This window comes from Cervus elaphus, chromosome 18 (assembly GCF_910594005.1).
Source record: "Cervus elaphus chromosome 18, mCerEla1.1, whole genome shotgun sequence".
NCBI classification, from domain to species: Eukaryota; Metazoa; Chordata; class Mammalia; order Artiodactyla; family Cervidae; genus Cervus; species Cervus elaphus.
Window position 1 is genome coordinate 47803426 of NC_057832.1, and position 22554 is coordinate 47825979.

At 33.6% G+C, this 22554-nt stretch overlaps 1 protein-coding gene across 5 annotated transcripts in view; it reads left to right on the top strand.

Annotated features, from left to right (window-relative positions):
- The window catches only part of HGF (hepatocyte growth factor), an 81977-nt gene that overhangs the window by 39807 nt on the left and 19616 nt on the right, over positions 1 to 22554 (top strand). For 4 of the 5 annotated variants that reach the window (XM_043873082.1, XM_043873084.1, XM_043873081.1 and 1 more), the window contains 3 exons: positions 6806 to 6980; positions 10311 to 10438; positions 20732 to 20834. In XM_043873082.1, the coding sequence (XP_043729017.1) occupies positions 6806 to 6980; positions 10311 to 10438; positions 20732 to 20834 (406 nt within the window). The remainder of the gene's footprint in view (positions 1 to 6805; positions 6981 to 10310; positions 10439 to 20731; positions 20835 to 22554) is intronic. The other variant, XM_043873085.1, reaches the window with a different exon arrangement.

Sequence of the window (22554 nt, forward strand, 5' to 3'; positions counted from 1 at the left end):
GTACCACAGCTTCCTTATCCATTCATCTGCTGATGGGCATCTAGGTTGCTTCCATGTCCTGGCTATTATAAACAGTGCTGCGATGAACATTGGGGTGCACGTGTCTCTTTCAGATCTGGTTTCCTCAGTGTGTATGCCCAGAAGTGGGATTGCTGGGTCATATGGCAGTTCTATTTCCAGTTTTTTAAGAAATCTCCACACTGTTTTCCATAGCGGCTGAACTAGTTTGCATTCCCAGCAACAGTGTAAGAGGGTTCCCTTTTCTCCACACCCTCTCCAGCATTTATTGCTTGTAGACTTTTGGATAGCAGCCATCCTGACTGGCGTGTAATGGTACCTCATTGCTCCAGAAGAGTATGTCTTTTTTTGTATCCCAGAGACTTACCACATTGCCTTGCACGTGACGGGAGTTCAACAAGCCTGTGTTGAGTGAATGACTGTTCCTTTCCTAATCAGTGGTCGTTTTTCATTTTCTTTTAGTATCTCTTGGAATTTATTCTATGCATTTTGATTTTCATGTAAAAAACAGGCTTTTCCTAAACATTTCCAACTAGGAAGATTTGCTTCTTACCTTCTTCCCATCACTTCAGCTCACTCTCAGATTTCATGCTTCCCTGAGCTAGTTTTGCTCCTTTGCTGCTTGTCTTGATGGGTTTTCCTTCAATAAAATAAACAAAGATTGTGACTTCTTCCCTATTTTTTCGCCTTCTTTTTCTTTTCCTTCTTATTTTTTAAACTTCTGATATATAAGTGTCCAGAGCCATTTTACATTTTTAAGAGCTTTACTGAGCTATAACTGATGTTTAAAAAAAATCACATATTTGATGAACACAATTTGATAGCTTTGAACATATGCCTATGAATCTATCTCCACAATCAAGATAATAACCATATTAATCACCTTCAGAAGTTTCCTCCTGACTTCCCTTGCCTTTTTGTGTGTGTGTGTTTGGTAAGAACACAACTTGAGGTGTACTCTGTTAACAATTGTTTAGTATACAACACAGTATAAATCAAGTATAGTTACTATGTCATATCATAGCTCTCTAAAAATTACTCATCTTGCATAGCTGAAACTTTATACTTGTTGAACAACTCTCCACTGCAGAAGTGTGGCCTAGGCAGATCTCTGATAGCTAAGATTTCTATCAAAATTATCATTATGGGTTGACTTGTGTTCTCCTACTCAAAATTCATATGCTGAAGTCTAAACCCTTGCTGCATTTGGAGTTGGGTTCTTAGGAGACAAGGATGATGAAGTATAATGATGGGATCCTAAAGCAATAGGATTTGTGGCCTTAAGAGTAGAGGATGAGCATAATCTCTCTCTCTACAATATGAGGACATACCAAAAGGGTATGTCTATACCTACATCTACAAGCCAGGAATAGAACTCTCACCAGGAGTCACTGGCTACCACCTTAATCTTGGACTTTATAGCTGCCAGAATTATAAGAAAATATATTACTTTTGATTAAGCTACCCAGTTTTATTTCATTATGGTGACTTGAGAAAATATGTTGCCACAAATTAAAAGAATCCTTTCTCCTAGTAACCAATGTACATTGGCATAATCTTAAAGGAAGGAATATATATAACCTTTTAAAATTCAGTGTCTTTGTGTGTTGGGAAACTGACTTTAGCAAACATTTTCCTTCTTAAAGAAAGCTAATTATTTGTCTAAATTTTATTAATTAATTCAAGGCCAGAACAGAGATTCATAGAAATATAGTCCTCTCATTGTATTCAGTGTCAGGAAAAAATTGCTGTCAATATTCTTTCCAAGGGAAAGATCTTGTACTGGAGGTCTTTTCCAAGTCATCTTCTAAGGACTAAGAGAATAAAATTGAAGACCTTTCATGAAAGTCTTGTCTCCTGAGCATTTTACAACAGAAAAGAATTGGATAAAGTCCAGGGGAAAGTTTCAGATGTGAATTCCAGGTTCACATGGAAAGAAAACATGGAAGCAATTTGAGGTTTGTGTTTTGGAGGTCTTTATACTATTCTCTCATGACAGTTTAAAACAAGGAGCTCTTTAAATTTACATTGAGCCTTATCCTGCCCTTTGCGGCCCAAAGAGCAGAAGTCTGATGATGGGATAGTAGCTTTACACGTTGTTCTAAATATCCAGGGACCATCGTAAAGTAAATCCTACATTTCAATTGCTCTTCAGTAGCTAGGAATAAGAAGTAGGTTGGGTTGAATTATTCTAAGAATAATCAGGTATTTAGCCAATGGCTTATGAAGCAACTTGTTCTTAGCTATAGGCAAAAGAACAGCAATAGCTTGTCAACACTAAGAAATCCAGATTTTTTGGAGGACTAAGGGGACTGTAGATGTAAAGATTTACTAATCGTCCATGTAAAAGTTATGGAGCCCTGGGTGTGGCTTTCTGTCATTATGTGTGTACTCACATTCTCCATTGCCTTTCACAGACCTCTGTCAGGGCCTCGTGGTCTGTCTGCAAGGACTTGGCTAGCCTTTAACAGAGAGAAAGGTGAATTTACTATACATTGTCTTGGAGGCAAGAGGATTTTCCTAGCAATTACATAACAATTAATGTTCATTCTCTCAAAAAATCTATTTAGACCTTAAAATTCTCTACCAAGTAGTATAATAACAAGATCACAGCACATCCATATCAGCAAAGTGAAATTAATGTTCTAGGAGACACCCATTGTATTTGATCGCGTTCTAACAAGACAGTGAAATTTTTCAATAGCAAATGTTGTTTTCCTTAAAGCATTTCCAAATAGAAAACTTTGAGTCAGTCATCAAAGAAAAACATTCCTTCACTCATAGGCCACTGAGGATCATACAAATATCTTTGCATCTGCTTTCAAAGGGTGACCACTACTAACACCCCTGGCAAAATGTTTTATTTGTTAGAAACTCTCAGAAGAGTTCCTGGTATTTTCAGTGTAAGCCTGGTAGATATACTTGCAGAACAATTTGTGGATGTTGAGATGTAATATTTTAAAAACATGTTGCTTTGGCTAAACTTGATAATCTTCAGCTAATACTGGGGATGTTTCTGTGCTTCTTTAACACTATGCTAGGCCACTGGAGACTCTTCAAAGCCTTCCCTCATTCAGGTCTAATGTTTAAGTATTAAGTCCAAAAGAATAGATTTCCCAACATTTAACAGCCCTTTCAAATCAAATAGCATGAAACATTTGTTTTGTTTTTGCTCCAAGTTTTGATGTTTATATAGTAGGACAGCTGAGGGAGTCTATTTTATTGCAGACCAGGAATAATTCCTTTTGTTTGAATCATAAGTATTCATGTAGGCGGCAGAGATCAAACATTTATATCAGTTAAATAGTCTATGGACAAATCATTCATGGTCCCCCTCAAATAATATTTATTAAATAGCTGCAAAAAGTCTCACAATAACTGTTACTAATTAACAAAAGCTATGTAGTTACCTTGTTGTACTAATATATCTTTTTTTGCTTATATTATTCTATACATTGCCATCAGAATTATGTAGCTTTGTTTATGGGGCCTCTTCTGGCAGCTGAAATGGATAAATACAGATTCACTGACTTCAGAGGGTACTTTTTAAGTAAACAAAATACTATATAAATATTGATAGTTTGTAGTTAAATAATAAAAAAATATTTCTACTGAATTAAAACACCACAATAAGTAAAATCATCAAGTTGTTTCAGGTTACATATTTCAGTTACAGATGCTTATTAAAATAAGAGTCAAAAACGATAATATTATTTAGATTCTTTACATCTTGATAGGGCCAGACTTATTTCACGCTGCTATAAGAGAATACCATAGACTTGGTAGATTCTAAACAACAGAAATATATTTCTCATAAATCTGGAGGCTGAAAGTCCAAGGTCAAGGTGCCAGCAGGTTTGGTATCTAGACGGGCTGACTCCTGGTTCATAGATGGCTAACTCCTCCCTGTGTCTTCATATGGTAGAAGAAGCAAGGGAACTCTGCAGGGTCTCTTTTATAACCCCATTTATGACGGCTCTGTCCTTACAACCTAAACATTTGCCAAAGGCCCCACTGTCTAATACCATAACATGGGGATTAGGATATCAACATATGAATTTGAGGAAGACACAAATATTCAGTTTATAACAAGACCTAATGAAATTATATTTATTCTGTACAATATTGTATTTTTACTCATGTGCAAAAATTCTTTGTATTCTGTAAATTTTTATAATTTCAAAGTTAGAAATTGTTCACTAATCCTCCAAATTAGAATCTGTTCAATAATCCAATTATTTAATCTAAATCTAAAAATTTAGTTTTTATCTAAACATTTTAATTTACACTGTCTTTTAGTGAATAATAATGACTCCTTAAAATAAGTTTATATCATTTTTAAAATATAATAAAAAAAGTTCAGGAAAAAATATTTAGCATAATTGTTCAAATGAGGATTTTATGATAGTTACTTTTAAAGTGAAAACAAATTCTTTAAAACTTTCTGGGAACCTCTGCAGTTGAGGTGCAAGGTCAGTAAAACAATGCTGGTCTCTGAACTTGACACTAAAATTTTAATGCATCCATCAGCAAAGAAATATTTTCCTCAATATTCTTATAGCTTAGTTTATAGTCTTTTCTTTGACTTAAGAGTTTTTGTAATATAGATATTTCTTTTCACCAGGACTCCAAAAATTTGAAAACTTAGCCTCAAATTAGAAAAATATTTATCTTTTACTAGCTTTTAAATTGTATCATTCCTCTTTTTACATTGTTTAGGTTGATGTCTAGACAGTTATAGTGGGTTACAAGGAACAGAGTGTGTTAACCTCTGATGGGCGTGCAAGGCCCATATTTAACCAAAGGTGGCCCTGGCTGACTGGATTCTTCAGTTGCAAGTTCATAGTGCCAAAATGATACTGAGAAGGATGGATCACTAACACCCAAAACAAAACACACACCCATAACTAGGAAAGTAAGAGATCTGTAGTACTCAAGTCAGGCAATGAAGTCCATGAGAGTAGCGGAAGTGTTTTTGCTCTGGCTGCCCTAACTCTGACCTTCTTGCCATTGTCAGTAATCTGAGATCTGACTGAGGTCACAAATTTACTGCCCAGGAGCTTGTGTCCAAGAAGTGGGGGATCAAAAGTTTTCTTCTTAAAATGTTAAGCTAATGAACTGACAGATTCCTGGGGACATTCCTTTTGTCTTTTTTGACACCGTAGTTTTATAATTAAATATATATGTCAGTACCTGTTCTAGAGTTGTCACCCTTTAAAGGCTTCCCGCACATACCCAGTCTCCTCAAATCATTTAACAATCCACTCAAATTATCAGAAAAAATAGCTTACTAGCATTTGTTTTAATGAAACATAGTTCTAACCCTCAGAATCTATGAAATTTATTTTATTTTCTATTTCATCAAAGAACTTCAGATAGTATTAAAATCATAATGAACTTAAATAGAATGAACTTCTATACAAGTAATTTCTCAGTTCAAAAATTTGTTCTTCCTGAATCAATGAAGTGAAGTGAAAGTTGCTCAGTTGTGTCTAAGTCTTTGCAAACATGGACTGTGTCCATGGAATTCTCCAGGCCAGAATACTAGAGTGGGTAGCCTTTCCCTTCTCCAGGAGCTCTTCCCAACCCAGGAATCGAACTGGGGTCTCCTGCATTGCATCCAGATTCTTTACCAACTGAGCTATGAGGGAAGCCCTCCTGAATCAATATACATTGCCAATATCAACAGATACTAATTTCTAAGTCATCCACTGTCAATGCCCATTTTATGGGTCAATCTGTGAACATTTTCTCATGTCCATTTGGATTTCTTTTTAATTTAGGATGTTTTTGAGCTGCATTTCTATTCCCTAAAGCAGATACATAAGAAATAACACATTTTAAGATGAGCTGAAGAAGTTTTTTAAAAGAAAAATTACTAAATGAGCAGTTTGTGGAAATCTGTGTTTAAAATATTACAGTGGTTGAGATGGTCATTAATTAATCCTTATTTTTCACAAAGCTTCATAGAACAACTCCAGACGTAGACTCTACTACTTTTGCAAGGAACTTGATGAAATAAAGCATTCAGCCACATAAGGTAATAATTATTTGCAAGAAAGAAAGAAATTCAAAATGAAGCTAAAGAGCCACTTTAAAAGTATTTACACAGTTAAATATGGTACATTTTCATACACATCCCTAGCCTCTGAAAACATGCCTAATTCTGACCTCTCCTTTGGAGAAATGATACATCAAATTTCAGAGTAGATGAATAAAAGACATTAATTCACTTTTTAAACTATCCTAGAGGGTGTCAACTTGATTTTTATCCAGAGGCATCTTGAATAACCATTTAGGTTAAAGGTAACTGGTGAGTTTACGTGGAAACATAAACATTGTCATGCATGTTTTGAGAAGGTATATGAATTTTAGTTGCTCCAGAATGCTTTGAGTTATATTTTGTACAAGTGAGTATATTTTAAGACAAAGAGAGAGCTCAAGTTTTGTAAGTTTAATTTTGTACTTTAAATATTTTCTTACTGAGATTTTCAGGATCTTTATCAGGTATGGTAAGCAATGAAATTGGACAAACAAAAAGGCAAGAAATAAATCTGCTTAGAGACAAGTAATATTTTTAAAATGTCAACAAGTTGAGTCCACCATTTTAATTCCTCCTTTTGGTTGAATGAGATAGTAATAATAATAAACTGAATTTTTTATTTCATTCAATTATTATAAAAACTTATGGGACAGAAAATCCTACAAATAAAAGGCAAGTGAACTCTAAGAGGTAGATGACAAATTAAATTATTTTATTTAAATTTATATTTCTTTTTACCAATAGCCCACAGTACTATGAATGACACAGATGTCCCTATGCAAACAACTGAATGCATTCAAGGTCAAGGAGAAGGTTACCGGGGCACCATCAATACCATTTGGAATGGAATTCCCTGTCAGCGTTGGGATTCCCAGTATCCTCACCAGCATGACATAACGCCTGAAAATTTCAAGTGCAAGTGAGTAAATTAGGGAAATATTATAAATTTCAGTAAGCAGAATAGTTGATTTTTCATAATTTCTATGTTAGTGATCCAGTGTACCTGGGGAAAATTTAGCAATTAAAAGGCAGATACCTCCACCCCGAATTTTTGATTCTTCAGGTCTGAAATTTGGGCCTCAAATAATACATTTTAGCAATCACTCTTGCTGATTCTGAATCAGATGGTTGATGTACCATCCATGCTTTGGGAAAAACATCTTTAGGTTTCTGATCACAGCTTTGTTCTTGCAGGTCTATTTAATGAACAAATTAGTGGTAACGACAACCAGGAAACTTTCAAACTAGTGCTTCCTTAAATTTTCATAATAACTTTAGGGGAGATTACAAGGCATACTTTGATTTAAGTCAACATTGTAAACTGATGAGTTTTCAGCCTTGAAAAATAAATTTATAGTTTTATATGAAATTTTTTTATTGTTTCAAAATTTTATTTAACAAATAGGGAAGTAAAACAATTGTATAGATGAATCAAACTGAAGAAACTGCCCTTGAATATCAGTTATATACTTGTTATGGTCTTCCCCATGGCTGCTTTTCTTCACCACTTGAATTTTGTTGGACAGCCACAATGCCATGTGTTTTTAAATTGTCCACCTTGTTATTAGGAACATAAAATGATTGCTTTTAAAATTTATAACACACGTGTCATTCATAGTGGCTTTGCTGAAATAGCACCTATAAATAACATATATTGGCTTTATGTAACTGACTTTTAATAAGAGGGCTTAACATTTCAAGATGGAGAACTATGAAATTAGTTGGCCCATTCACTGGAGAGGGGATATAGTTTATGGTTTTTTATATTATTTAATTTTTTTAACCAATTCAGAGTTCTTTGCTTAGATACTAAATAGTCACTTGTTGTATTTTAAAAATTATTTTATAATAAATGTATTGTTGCCACTCTCTTTATTTCCCTCATTTTCTTCACAGCAGTTAACTCTATTTTTGACCTATGTGTTTCACATCTCAGAAATAAACAAAAAGTAGAGAGAACAAAGAAAATGAGAAAAGAATAGTTAAGAGAGACAAAGAAGACAGTATCAGTGCCATGCACACTTCTGGTTAACTTCTAATGACTGGAAATACTCAAGATTGTGTATGTGAACCAAATTTAACCTCATCTGTAAGAAAAAGAAAATCATTATAGAAATTGAACCCACACATTTCACAATAAAAAATGATCAAAAGTTTAGTTGCTATATATTATTGGGATTTAAGCTATTCTTCTTTTTGGGGGAAAGGCTTCCCTTGTAGCTCAGTGGTTAAAGACTGCCTGCAATGCAGGAGACCTGGGTTCGATCCCTGGGTTGGGAGGATCCCCTGAAGAAGGAAATGGCAACCCACTCCATTACTCTTGCCTGGAGAATCACGGGCTACAGTCCATGGGATTGCAAGAGTCAAACACGACTTAGTGACTAAATGACCACAACCATCAAGCTATTCTTTCTTAATTGGTTATTTGGTCAAGATAAACATAAATATGAAAAAACAAAAAGTGAGTTGTGTTATAAAACATGTAAATTCTGATGCATCATTTTGCTGAGTATTGATGCATTTACTGTTTGTGGGCTAGCAGAGAATGGAGTACTGGTCAGGTACTCCTGGTTGTACCAAACACTGTTTGCCCCAGTACTGAGGTTCCTTACAAATGATGATTTTAAAGCACTATAACTGAAAAATACTGCCTGTGATGATGTATATGAATCATACAATCATTAATTTGTTTTAATAATTGTAACTGATTCTTCAAGTGAGGTGAAAAAACTTAGAAAAAATATTTGAGCAAACCTTGACTTTCTGGCTTAATCTAGATTAATGAGGTGCTTCTAGAGATAATTTATAAAAGGGGAACTTTAAGTTTTTTGATAGCCTTAGATATATGTTTAATTACTTGCCTTAAATTACAACTCAAAATTAACTAAGCAATTATTCCTTTAAAATTGCAAATTTCTGTACACTTTATATAAAATTCAGTGCACATATATAAATTTATATAAAATTCAGTGCACAGACATAATCTTTTTTTTTTTGACATAATCTTTTTAAATGTGAGTATAAACTAGTTAGAAGAAAAGATTTTCTTCATCTCTCCATAAAATCATAATTTTATGATTTTATAAGAAGAGTAAAGGTTTAAATGTGGGTTATAAATAAGAACATTTGCTATAGAATGGTCAAATCTATTGGCACTCACTGTTCTCACAACCTTAAATAACATAGCTTATGTCAGGATCTGTTTCGGCTTGATAAACTATTACTTGTTGATTTTATAACCAAACTCAAGCTTTTTTAAAAAATGGTTTTCAGTTTCTAATGGTCAACTGATTAGCATTAAATGTGTAGTATTTTTAATTGGGCCTAAGTGAAACAATGTACCTTTCTATAGAATGAATGTTAATTTTGTTAAATTATTAGAGAGATCTATGGAAAGAAAGTACACCCTTTCTTCAGATTAGAGAGCACTGTCAGGGGAACAAATCATGAACCCCCCATTTTATTTAATGTGCGCTTTGTATTAAGGTAAAATCCTTTTACATACAGGTAATATTAATTTAGACTTTTCCCTTATCACGAGTCCAAATGCCTGACTATATCATTGATAAAATAAAGGAAGTGCATGTACTATGTTGACAACTTTTTCTATAGGTTTTCTATACTGTAATTAAGCCTTAATTTTACAGAAATATAAAATTTCAGGTAATATCTCTAAATCAAGAAAGAACTACTTTGTAATTAAAAGAAATCTATGTGGTAAATTAAATAAATCAAAGAAATACAGAATTTAAAGAATAAATATGTTTTCCGTGGCAAATGTTTCAATAGGTAGAACTTCATTTATAAACAAAGGTAATTAAAGACTGTTAATTATAATAGTCTTTCTTCTGAAAAGAGAATGTTGTTTCTACATTATCTATGATCCATGAAAATACAATGAGTAACAGACCAGTTTTAAAAATTGTAGCAGTTGAGAGTTCAAGTCTTGAAAATGAGTGAGAATAATGAAGTGGTACTATTTCTCTCTTTCATGAAGCAGTAGTATTTGTGTGAAACTCCAGGTCTTTGGAAGTAAAAGAATTTTGACATCTGACAGCATTTATTTCAGTAATGTTGGCAGTGTCAGCTGTGTATACTGAATTTTAAATTGTTAAAACTATCCCAAATCTAAAATGTAAAGCTCTATTTATAGAATGCATACATTCTGGGATTCTAGAAATGTAATAACACTGACTTCACCAATGTAAGAAACCCTGGCAATTTACATTAACATGCTTATTCTCAATAGGGACCTAAGAGAAAATTATTGCCGAAATCCAGATGGGGCTGAGTCACCGTGGTGTTTTACCACTGATCCAAACATCCGAGTTGGCTACTGCTCCCAAATTCCAAAATGTGACGTGTCAAGTGGACAAGGTAATAGCTGACATTTTGCAGTATGGGCATGATTAAACTCAGTGGAAATGCCTAAAGGGAGTATACATTTTATAGGAGATGAGCTATCTCTTATTGCACGTTAGCAAACAAAAATCACAAAGTCCAAAGTTGGATTTCTTTTGTATATGCTCAATATCCATTTATTTATGTGACTGTATACTAGTGCCAGGGACATTTTTAGGCACTGTGGATATACCAGTAAACAAAATTCTCTGGCCCCATGGAACTAACGTCCAGCAAAGAAAAAACAAGCAAAATTAAAATGGAGGTGGGGATAGTAAGCTAATTTGTGTAAGTGCTAAAGAGATAAATGTCCTAGAGTCAGAGAGAGGAGGATGTTGCTATTTTACATTTTAATGGTCTCAGAATATTTTACATATTAAGGTAACATTTCAGGAGGACCTGAAAGCGTGGGAGAGCAGCATATACAATGTGCACATAATTGTAAAGAGCATTCTGGGTAGAGGAAACTGCAGATGAAAATGAGATGAGATGGGAGAGTGCTTGAAAAGTTAGAAGAAACAGCACATCATTGTGGCCGGTACAGAATGAGCAAGGTAGAGAGTAGCAGAAGGTGAGGTTAGAGAGCAGCTGAGCTAAAACTGCAGAGGTCTTGTAAAAACTGGAAGGATTTACACTTCTATTCTGAAAGAGAAGAGACCTCTGTAGGATTCTAAGAGAAATTAAATGACCCGTTTGACTTCAGTTCTAACTGGATGACTCTCGCTGCATTATGAAAAATAGCCAGGGCTCCTGACAAGGGCCAAAACAAGGGGATCAGTTGAATGATTGTTTCAGTAATCTAGCCAAGAAAGGAGAGTGATGTGGACAGGGGTGTTAGCAGTAGAGATGATATGCAACAGTGGGCTTTGAGATAAATCACCATCGTACTTGGAAACACAGACACCATTGCAAATAATTGTTTCAGGGAGCAGTGGTTAAGAAAAGTCACATTGAAACAGGTTTAAAAAATCATTTGTCAAACAATAATAATAATGTTGGCCTCTGGGCATTTGTTGGTATAGAATGAATTGGGAGTTATGATTTTTAATAATCATATTCTTTGACATAAATTTACTTTTGATGGTGATGGCCATGGTCAGTTCTAAATCATTCTGAAAAGTCCAAGCCAAATTTAAAGCTTTGTTTCGCGGATTTATTGCCCTATGCATACTTCTTCCATCCCCTGACTTTCCCTCAGTGCCATTTTTCGAGAACAACTCCGAAAACAGTTGTAGAGGGAAGAAGGGATGAGTCCCTTTTCAATCAGTTTCACTCTTCCTGGGCAGACTTTACAGGTCAGTTGGAAATAAAGTTGAAAACAATGATTAAAGAAGGTTTGGTACCAGCTGGATCTATTTTGTCCCTGCTTTATTCATTTAAACAATTACTACTAATTTCTGAGTTATAGAGGCAAATAAGAATGATTGTTTTATAAGCTTCCGGTATGTATTAAGATGCTTTTATGTACAGATATATCACTTATCAAAGGATCAGGTAATAGAATATAGATTTTTTATTTTGAAAGCAAAGTTAATGTTATTGCTTATATAATAAACCTACACATTAATAGATGAAGAAATTAGTTTTGTGGAATTCAAGTAACTTGCCTAAATTCTCAAACTAACTCAACTAGGATTTACATGAATTCTCCTTAAAATGATCTTTCCATTACCCCCATGCTTTCTCCTTTTCATTAATATTTTAACAACATATTATAATCTTTTTATTTAACAATATATTATACCTGATATATACAACAATGTGCAGGGTCCTGTGGGGCAATTGTATTGAGACAGTTAGCCAATAGAGTTGTGAAATTTTATCAGACAGTTATATCATTGTATAATACTGCCAAGCTAATTGTATGCATTGTTACATGTATGATATGTATGCATGGAGAGAAACATACCTATCCAAACCCCCCCCACACACACACACATGAAAGGATGGTGCTCTTATCCCTCTGTATATAACAGGAAACATAAATTTTACATGTAGGTTGATGAGTTAAAAACTTTTGCCTAAATCTTGCAGCATCTGAATTAGCATATATATAAAAGCTCTTCCATTTGGGTATTAAATAACTCTGTTAAAAAAATTGAAATTGTAGAATTTCTTTAAAAATACTGATGAAACACTGTATTAGATTATATAAGGTACATTTAAGGTAGGAAACAAACAATTCACAGCTTTAAATATTTATATCAGTAATATATAATAAAGACAGGGGAATGAAATTTCCCACGCAAAGAAGTGTAAAAAATGTAAACCAAAAGCAACAGAAGAAGGGAAACAACTAGGACAAAAGCAGACATTAGAAAAGTAAAGAAAAAATAGTAGACCTAATAAATAAAGCTAAATGATGATTCTTTGAAAAAATTAACAAAATGGACAATCATTAGCCAACTGACTCAGAGAGATGATAAATATATAAAATAATAATTTTATATATGATATATAATAATATGAAGGTAATAATAATTATATAATATTTATATTATAAATAATAATTATAAAATAATAATATGAAGGTAAAGATAACCAATGAACTGGAAAATTAGAAAACCTGAGATTATTTTATACAACCTCATTTGAAAACTGAAAATGAAAATAAAATGGATAATACACTAGGAAAATTCAAGTTAGTTGAATTGGCCCTGATAGAGAAAGAAAATTTAGACTCATTCCTATAAAAGAAACATGGAGATTTATAATAAATTGTCACACCACAAACCACATCATGCCTTGATGAATTCACAGATCAAGTGATCACAATGCTACATAAATTGTCCTGTAGCTTAACAAATGTAATAAAATTTTCAAGTTATTTCTGGATGAAGTTATAATATTGAATCCTAAATATGATAAAGGTATCAGAGAAGAACACTATAGATTCATATAATTTGTAAATATTAATGTAAAATCTTAAATGAAATTTGAATGAACAGTTTAATAAAGAAATTAAGAAAATAATACATAATGATTGCATATAGTCTGAGTACAGAAATGGTTCAGTTTTAGAAACCCATTAATATAATTCACCTTAGTTGTAAGAAAAGCAACCATATAACAAATCCCAACAGATTCTGAAATTACTGTGACAAAATTCATGCATTCTTCATAAAAATACTCAAGAATATTCAGAATACATATAAACTTACACACCAATATATCTGTATCTATATCTATGTGAATGTTTGTGTGTGTGTGTGTGTGTATATATATATATATATATATATATATATATATAGCATCCTCAGTCATGTCCAGCTCTTTGTGACCCCATGGACTATATAGCTTGCCAGGCTCCTCTGTCCATTGGATTTTCCAGGCAAGAATACTAGAGTTAGTTGCTATTTCTCTCCCCAGGATATCTTCTCAAACCAGGGATGGAACCCACATCTCCTGCATTGGCAGGTGGATTCTTTACCACTGAGACTCTAGGGAAGGCCACTATCTCCCTTACTATTTAATATTATAAATATTTTAACACTATATTTTTTTGACACTGCAATGTTGACATTTTATACAATTAGATAAGAAGGCATATTTACTGATTGAGTAAAAAGGCAACAGATCTTTGTACAAATTATATAATAGTAATATTCTTGGAAATCTGAATTCAAATAATAAAAACAATCACTAAGGTAGCACAATATATGATTAATATACAAATATCAATAGCATTCACATATGGGTTTGAAGATATAATTAAAGAGAAGACTACATCTGTAATAGGAAACAAAACTGATGAAAACTTAGGAGTAAACTTAGGAAAGATGTGCAAGTCTATGTAATTAAATTTCAAATTACTACTGACAGTCCAAAATTGTACTTTAACATGTAGAAAAAATCACTTGCTCTTGATATAAGATCTCAACATCACAAATACATCAGTTTCACCTAAGCTAATTTGTTAATTTAATGTGATATTAATAAATAGATCACCATCATTTTTGATACCAAACAAATGCATTCTAAATCTTTCCTAGAAGAATAAACATGTAACTATAGTAAAGAAAAATGTGAAAAAGAAGTGATTAGAGGTAAAAAAACTTATCAGACACTAAAATATTTTTAAAGAGTATATAATTTAAAAAATGTAGTTCTACCACAAGAATAAATTGACAATTAGAACAGAACACAGGATCTAAAAATAGACTCCTTACTGAGATTATATTTAAAAAATGGACACTTTGTCACTGTGTAAAAATGAAATTTAAAAAATAATAGTGGATCAATAAAGTTCTATTTGGAAAAATAATAAAATTAATCAATGCTTTGCACCATACCTGAAAATAAACTTCAAATGGATAAGAGATATGAGCATAAAAATGGAGACCATGTAGATACTAGGAGTAAACTTGGAAAAATACCTTTATGACTTAGATGTAGCAATGTGGTTTCTAATTAACACTCAAATTCTAAAGGCAACAGAAGAAAAAAAAATAAGCTACAAAAGGTGTCATGACAAAAACATAATGAAACCTATATATTTAAATTCAAAAGACAAATGACAAATTTGGAAACAAGTTTTAAAATGTATATCACAAATAAAGAGAAATATTTTTAATATATAAAAGCTATGAAAGTGAAAAATATAGGACTGAAAAATTAAATAATGGACAAAACATATGAAATAAAGATTTCTTTAGAGAACATGAAAATTATGCTTAAAGTCACATGTAACAAGAAAAAATATAAGCAGAGATTTTTCATAATGTGGGAGTTTTGTTTTTCACATATAAATTCACAAAAATTCAAAATGTTTTCAACACTATCTTTTGGCAAAGCCGTATGGGAATATGAACTCTTACACTTTGTTCTTGGGAATGGAAAATGGTAAAATCCATATGGAATGGAATATTACAATAATTAAATTACATATGCGTCCATCTTTTCACCCAACAATACACTATCTGAATATATAGCTTCAATAATATGGAAACTCATATACATGAGTTTTTGATTTCAGCATTTTCTATGTTAGCAAAACAACACAGATCTACTCTGGCAAAATCACACAATGGAATACTGTGGATTTGCAAAAAGAACGATAAAGTTTTTTTGAATTAATGTGAAGTGATTTTCAAGTATATTATTAATGAAAAAAGGGACTAAAATATATATTTGGTGTTCTTTTAATAAATAAAGGTATTTACTCCTAGTCATAAAAAATGGGCTACAATAATACATATATAGAATATATACATATAATTTATATATTCATATTACATATGTATATATGTATGTATGTTTGGTATGTATCTTTGCTAAAAAAGTAAAAAAAAAAGAAACACAAGCACCATAAACAACAAACTAATGAAACTGGTTACTCTAATGGTGGGTAGTAGTGGGTAGAAATATGACACAGAAGCAAGAGGGAAAATGAGAACAGTCTGGATGCATGCTCTCCTATACCAATACTAGTGTTTTAATAGTGTTTTAAATGTTCAAAAAGTAGTGTCAAGAAAGATGGGGGGGAAAGCACAGAAATACGCCTGTGTATCAAAGAGATACCATTACTACAGAACTTGGAAAATAAATTTCAAAATGATTTTTAAACACATTTTTTTTTTTTTTACTATATATAGCCTCACTGAAATACATTTAAAGTAGATAACTATAAATGTGTTTTGAACTTATATAAGTATAAATTTGTTGTTAGGATGTAGCAGATTTGACATTATTTTGTGTGCACTGGAGAACTGAGAAAATGAAGAAACACATTCATGTACCTACAATCAGTGTTCTTACTATGGCAGAAAGGAAATACAGAATTGAAATAGAAAAGAGAAAGAACTCTTGTACTAGACTGGAGTTAGAAGTGATCAGTTACTCATGAACACACACACACACACACACACACACACACACACACACAGAGCTTGGCTCTATCAAATGTAAGGGACTAGAAAAAATGGTACCAAATAGCAATGAGCACACCTGTTTCTTGTCTTCTTACTTTTCATCACTAGCAAACAATGGCTCTCCCGTGAAATTGAAGAATCCATGCCTAGGGCTAGAAAAACACCAAGTAAGGCTGGAGTATCTTTTGCCAGCAAGCTAGAAAGTGCTCAAAGATTCACGTCTCCCTCTCAAAAATTTATAACCTAGATCTAATCATGAAGAAAATATCAGACAAACCCAACTGATGGACAGTTTATAACACGCCAATTCTCATTAAAACTGTTAGGATCATCAAAAAAGAAAGTCTGAAAAAACTGTTACATCTGCTGGTGCTGCTGCTGCTGCTAAGTCGCTTCAGTCGTGTCTGACTCTGTGCGACCCCATAGACGGCAGCCCACCAGGCTCCACCGTCCCCGGGATTCTCCAGGCAAGAACACTGGAGTGGGTTGCCGTTTCCTTCTCCAATGAAGGAAAGTGAAAGTGAAAGTGAAGTCGCTCAGTCGTGTCCAACTCTTAGCGACCCCATGGACTGCAGCCTACCAGGCTCCTCCGTCCATGGGATTTTCCAGTTAAGAGTACTGGAGTGGGGTGCCATTGCCTTCTCTGTGTTACATCTAGGAAAGCTTAAAAAACATGACAGTTAAATGTAATGTGGTATCATCCTAGAACACAAAAAGTACTCTAGGTAAAAACTATGAATAAATTGGAACAAAATAGTCTTCAGTTAGTAATAATGTTGAATAGTGGTGTTAAATCCATCGTACTAATATAAGATAGTAGGGGAAGCTATGTGGTGTATTAGAACTTTGTACAAACTTACACATTGTTTTGTAAATTAAAAGCTATTCTAGAATATAAAGTTTACTAAGAAAAAAAAAACCCTAGCTTATAGCTCATCCTCTTTCTCTAATACAGAAAACATAGGTGTAAAATGAAAAATGTATTAAAGAGCAGTACCATATACTGCATTGCATAATTGTTTTCTTCAGTGAGAGCTTATTTAAATAATTTACTATTTAACAGTCAAAGGTTTAAGATTTCATAATAAAGGAAAAATGGCATTGTCAGAGGAAAGTATTTTACTGATACATTCTGCATATGTGTAAGAATTGGATTTTACAAAATTATGCTTTCTGAAAACAATTTTATTGTGTATTGTAATGATTGCTATATTATTTGTATCAAATCCTAACTCATTTGAATTTGTATATTTAAGTTCAAATCATGAATACCAAAACACAGCTATTGAATATACTTACTGTATTTTTTTTTACTAAATTAATTCCTGAACAATTTATGATTTATTTAAAATTTTTATTAAGTTTTCTACCTATTATTTTGGGGCTTTCCTGATAGCTCAGCTAGTAAAGATTCTGTCTGTCATGCAGGAGACTCTGGATCTATTCCTGGGTCAGGAAGATCCCCTGGAGAAAGGATAGGTTACCCACTTCAGTATTCCTGGGCTTCCCTGGTGGCTCAGATGGTAAATAATCTGCCTGCAATGCAGGAGACCTGGGTTTGATCCCTGGGCTGGGAAGGTCTCCTGGAGGAGGTCATGACAACCCACTTCAGTATTCTTGCCTGGAGAATCCACATGGACAGAGGAGCTTAGTGGGCTACAGTCCGTGGGGTCACAAAAGTCAGACATGACTGAGCGACTAAGCACAGAACACCTATTATTTATTCTAATCACATAGCATATCTAAAACCAATGATAATATTCTTTGGCTTACCAAATTTAAAAGAAAATAATCTTAATGCCAATGTACATTTCTAGGTAACATTTTATAGTCAAAACTATCATATTTACTCATATAAAAATCAGAATTTTTAGTTACTTTTAAAATACGCAAGATTATTTAAAAATATGTAGTGTTTTTTTTCAAATGTAGAAATTGCTACGTATGTATTAGAAAGACCTTAACTTCTTTTTCTTAATTTTAAAATTAAGAATATGGTCACTCCTATCAATGTTTAACAGAATGCAAATTGCTCAGTTGAAAAAAAAAGTGAAAAAATCACATGGGGCATGATAAAAGGCACAGGAACCATTTTAACATGGCTTCCATTGGCTAAATTTGTAACAACTTGAGCATTAAAATGAACAACAGGAATAGATTATATATCTTGTTGAATAAAAAGAGAATCCACGAGTCCATCTTGACATTACTGCTTCTACTAGTAGCTCTGCCACTGCCATTGCTAGTACTACTACCAGAAGTGTTTGGGAATGCTTAAATGAAGGGAGCTGGGGGAAAAGGAAAAATTCTATGTTAGAGAATACCAAGAGAGAAAGAAATATAAGAAAGAAATAATATTTTAAAACCAACATAGTAATAACTGATTCATGCAATATTAATCAAAGTATTCCTAAGCCGTTTTGAAAAAATTTGTTTGGGAATAGGATGTTGTCAGCCTCAAAGGTCTCAAAACTTTTTATTTGCTTGTTTTTGTTATATATGAAGAGAAGTTTTTCCTTTATATCACTTAATCAAGTTATCAAACTCATCACCAATAATTGAAAAAACTGACATCATGTGTCACATGAAATAATGCTATAAATGCAACAAAATATCACCTTGTAACTTGATTTCATTCATGAAGATAATCAGACAAAATTAAATTAAAGAGCATTTGCAAGACAGCTGGCTTGGATGACCTAGAATGTCAACCTCATGTAAGACAAAAATCACAAGTCAACAAATGTGACTGGTACATGAGTACTCATTATATCTCTTGTGACTCTTCTGTGGAGTAAAATTTTTCCATTGGAAAATATACATTAAAGAAAGGCAATGCAAAAGAATGTTCAAACTACTGTACAGTTGTGCTTACTTCACATGCTAGAAAGGTAATGCTTAAAGTTCTTCAAGCTAGACTTCAACAGTACATGACCAAGAAATTCCAGACATAGGAGCTGGGTTTAGAAAAGTTTAAGGAATTAGAGATCAGATTGCAAATGTCTGTTGGATCACAGAGAAAGTAATGGAATTCCAAAAAACAAAAATCTGCTTCATTGACTATACTAGAGGCTTCGACCATGAGGATCACAACAAACGTGGAAAATCCTTAAAGAGATGGGAATACCAGACCACCTTTCCTACCTCCAGAGAAACCTGTAAGCAGGTCAAGAAGCAACAGTTATAACTGGACATAGAAAAATGGACTGGTTCAAAATTGGGAAAGGAGTACATCAAGGCTATATGTTGTCACCCTGCTTATTTGACTTATGTGTAGAGTACAACATGTGGAATGCTGGGCTGGATGACTTACAAGTTGGAATCAAGACTGTCAGGAGAAATATCAACAACCTCAGATATACAGATAATACCACTCTAATGGCAGAAAGGGAAGAGGAACTAAAGAGCCTCTTGATGTGGGTGAAAGAGGAGAGTGAAAAAGCTGGCTTCAAACTCACATACAGGAAACTAAGATCATAGCATCTGGTCCCATCACTTCATGGCAAATAGATGCAAAGAAAGTGGAAAGAGTGACAGATTTTATTTTCTTGGGCTCCAAAATCACTGCAGATGGTGACTGCAGCCATTAAATTAAAAGATGCTTGCTTGCTCCTTGGAAGAAAAACCACGACAAACCTAGACAGCATATTAAGAAGAAGAGATATCACTTTGCTGACAAAGATTTCTCTAGTCAAAGTTATAGCTATTCCAGTAGTTATGTACAGATGTGAGAAAAAAGGCTAAGTGGCCAAGAATTGATGCTTTTGAACTGTGGTGTTGGATAAGACTCTTGAGAGTCCCTTGGACAGTAAGGAGATCAAACCAGTCAATTCTAAAGGAAATCAACCCTGAATATTCATGGGATGGACTGATACTGAAGCTGAAACTCCCAACACTGGCCACATGATGCAAAGAACCTACTCATTGGAAAAGACCCTGATGCTGGAAAAGATTGAGAGCAGGAGGAGAAGGGGGCAACAGAGGATGAGATGGTTGGATGACATCCCTGACTCAATGGACATAAGTTTGAGCAAACTCCGGGAGGTAGTGAAGGACAGGGAAGCCTGGTGTGCTGTAGTTCATGGGGTTGCAAAGAGTTGGTCACGACTGAGCGAATAAACAGCACAAAGTTTTTCTTTCTTTGATGTCCCTAAGAGGCACTTATTTAATATTTCTTTGGATTTTTTTTTAATTTGTAATTTGATGTACAAACTTTCATTTTAATGAAGAAGAAATCTGGCTAAAAAAATATTTTATTAGAGATAGTAAAGTCCCTTTGTTTTGCACGTATTTCAATGTGTTGCTTTCATTTTTATGTTGATTTTCATGAATTCATATGTTTGTAAAAATGTCTTTATACTCCCTAGTATTCATTAGTTTTCATATATTTTATGTTTAGATTGTTATCGTGGGAATGGCAAAAATTATATGGGCAGTTTATCCAAAACACGATCTGGACTAACATGTTCTATGTGGGATAAGAACATGGAAGACTTACACCGGTATGTAAATTTATTTCTTTAAATATACAGTATGTAGTGATAGCTACATAGTACATACATACACACATACACAGTACATACATACATACATAGCACATACATAGTACATACATACATAGTATGTATGATAGATGTATGGAGATACATTGGTATTTCTTTCTATTCATTTATATATCTTTAATTTTCTTTAATTTTCTCAGAGACATTTCTAGTCTTTCCCATTGTATTGTTTTTTCTCTATTTATTTGCATTGTTTACTTAAGAAGGATTTCGTGTCTCTCCTTGCTATTCTTTGGAATTCTGCATTCAGATGGGTATATCTTTCCTTTTCTCCTTTGCCTTCCATTTCTCTTCTTTTCTCAGCTATTTGTTAAGGTCTCCTCAGACAACCATTTTATTTTGTTGCATTTCTCTTTCTTGGGGATGGATTTGGTCACCACCTCCTGTTAAAACCTCTATCCAAAGATCTAATCTTTTTATTTGTTACTTCCACTGTATAATCAATCATAAGGAATTTGATTTGTTATTTCCGAATGGCCTAGTGATTTTCCCTACTTTCTTCAATTCAAGTCTGAATTTTCCAATAAGGAGCTCAGGATCTGAGCCACAATTGGCTCCCAGACTTGTTTTTAGACTGTATAGAGCTTCTCCATCTTTGGCTGCAAAGGATGTAATCAATCTGATTTTAAATAATAGGTTTATATTATCCAGCATTTCTAAAGCTTTTCATTTCAATATGTATTCAATATAAAATTATTAATGAGATCTTTTACATTTTATATTAAAGCTTCAAGATTTGGTGTGTATTTATAATTACAGCACCTTTCAATTTGGAGAGGTCACGTACTACTTTGTCTGTAACCACATTTGGCTAGTAGTTACTCTATTGGATATTGCAGTTCTAGGACTTCAAAATTAAGTAGAATTCTGCCCTCATGGATCTTACTCTCTAGTATGGAATGGCTGAAAACAGCAATGCCAGTGCCATCTTTTAAAAAATCCATTGCTGTTGTTATTCAGTCACTCAGTCCTGTCCGACTCTTTGTGACCCCATGGACTGCAGCATGCTAGGCTTCCCTGTCCATCACCAACTCCCGAAGCATGCTCAAACTCATGTCCATCAAGTCAGTGATGCCATCCAACCATCTCATCCTCTGTTGTCCCCTTCTTCTCCTGCCTTCAATCCTTCCCAGCATCAGGGTCTTTTCCAATGAGTCAGTTCTTCACATCAGGTGGCTAAAGTATTGGAGTTTCAGCCTCAGCATCAGTCGTTCCAATGAATACTCAGGGCTGATTTCCTTTAGGATGGACCGGTTGGATCTCCTTGCAGTCCAAGGGACTCTCAAGAGTCTTATCCAACACCACAGTTCAAAAGCATCAATTCTTCAGTGCTCAGCTTTCTTTATTATCCAACTCTCACATCCATACATGACCACTGGAAAAACCATAGCTTTGACTAGATGGACCTTTGTTGGCAAAGTGATGTCTCTGCTTTTTAATATGCTATATAGGTTTGTCATGGCTTTTCTTCCAAGTAGCAAGCAAGCATCTTTTAATTTCATGGCTGCAGTCACCATCTGCAATGATTTTGGAGCCCAAGAAAAATCTGTCACTGTTTCCATTGTTTCCCCATCTATTTACCATGAAGTGATGGGACTGGTTTCCATGATCTTAGTTTTTTGTATGTGAGTTTTAAGCCAGCTTTTTCACTCTCCTCTTT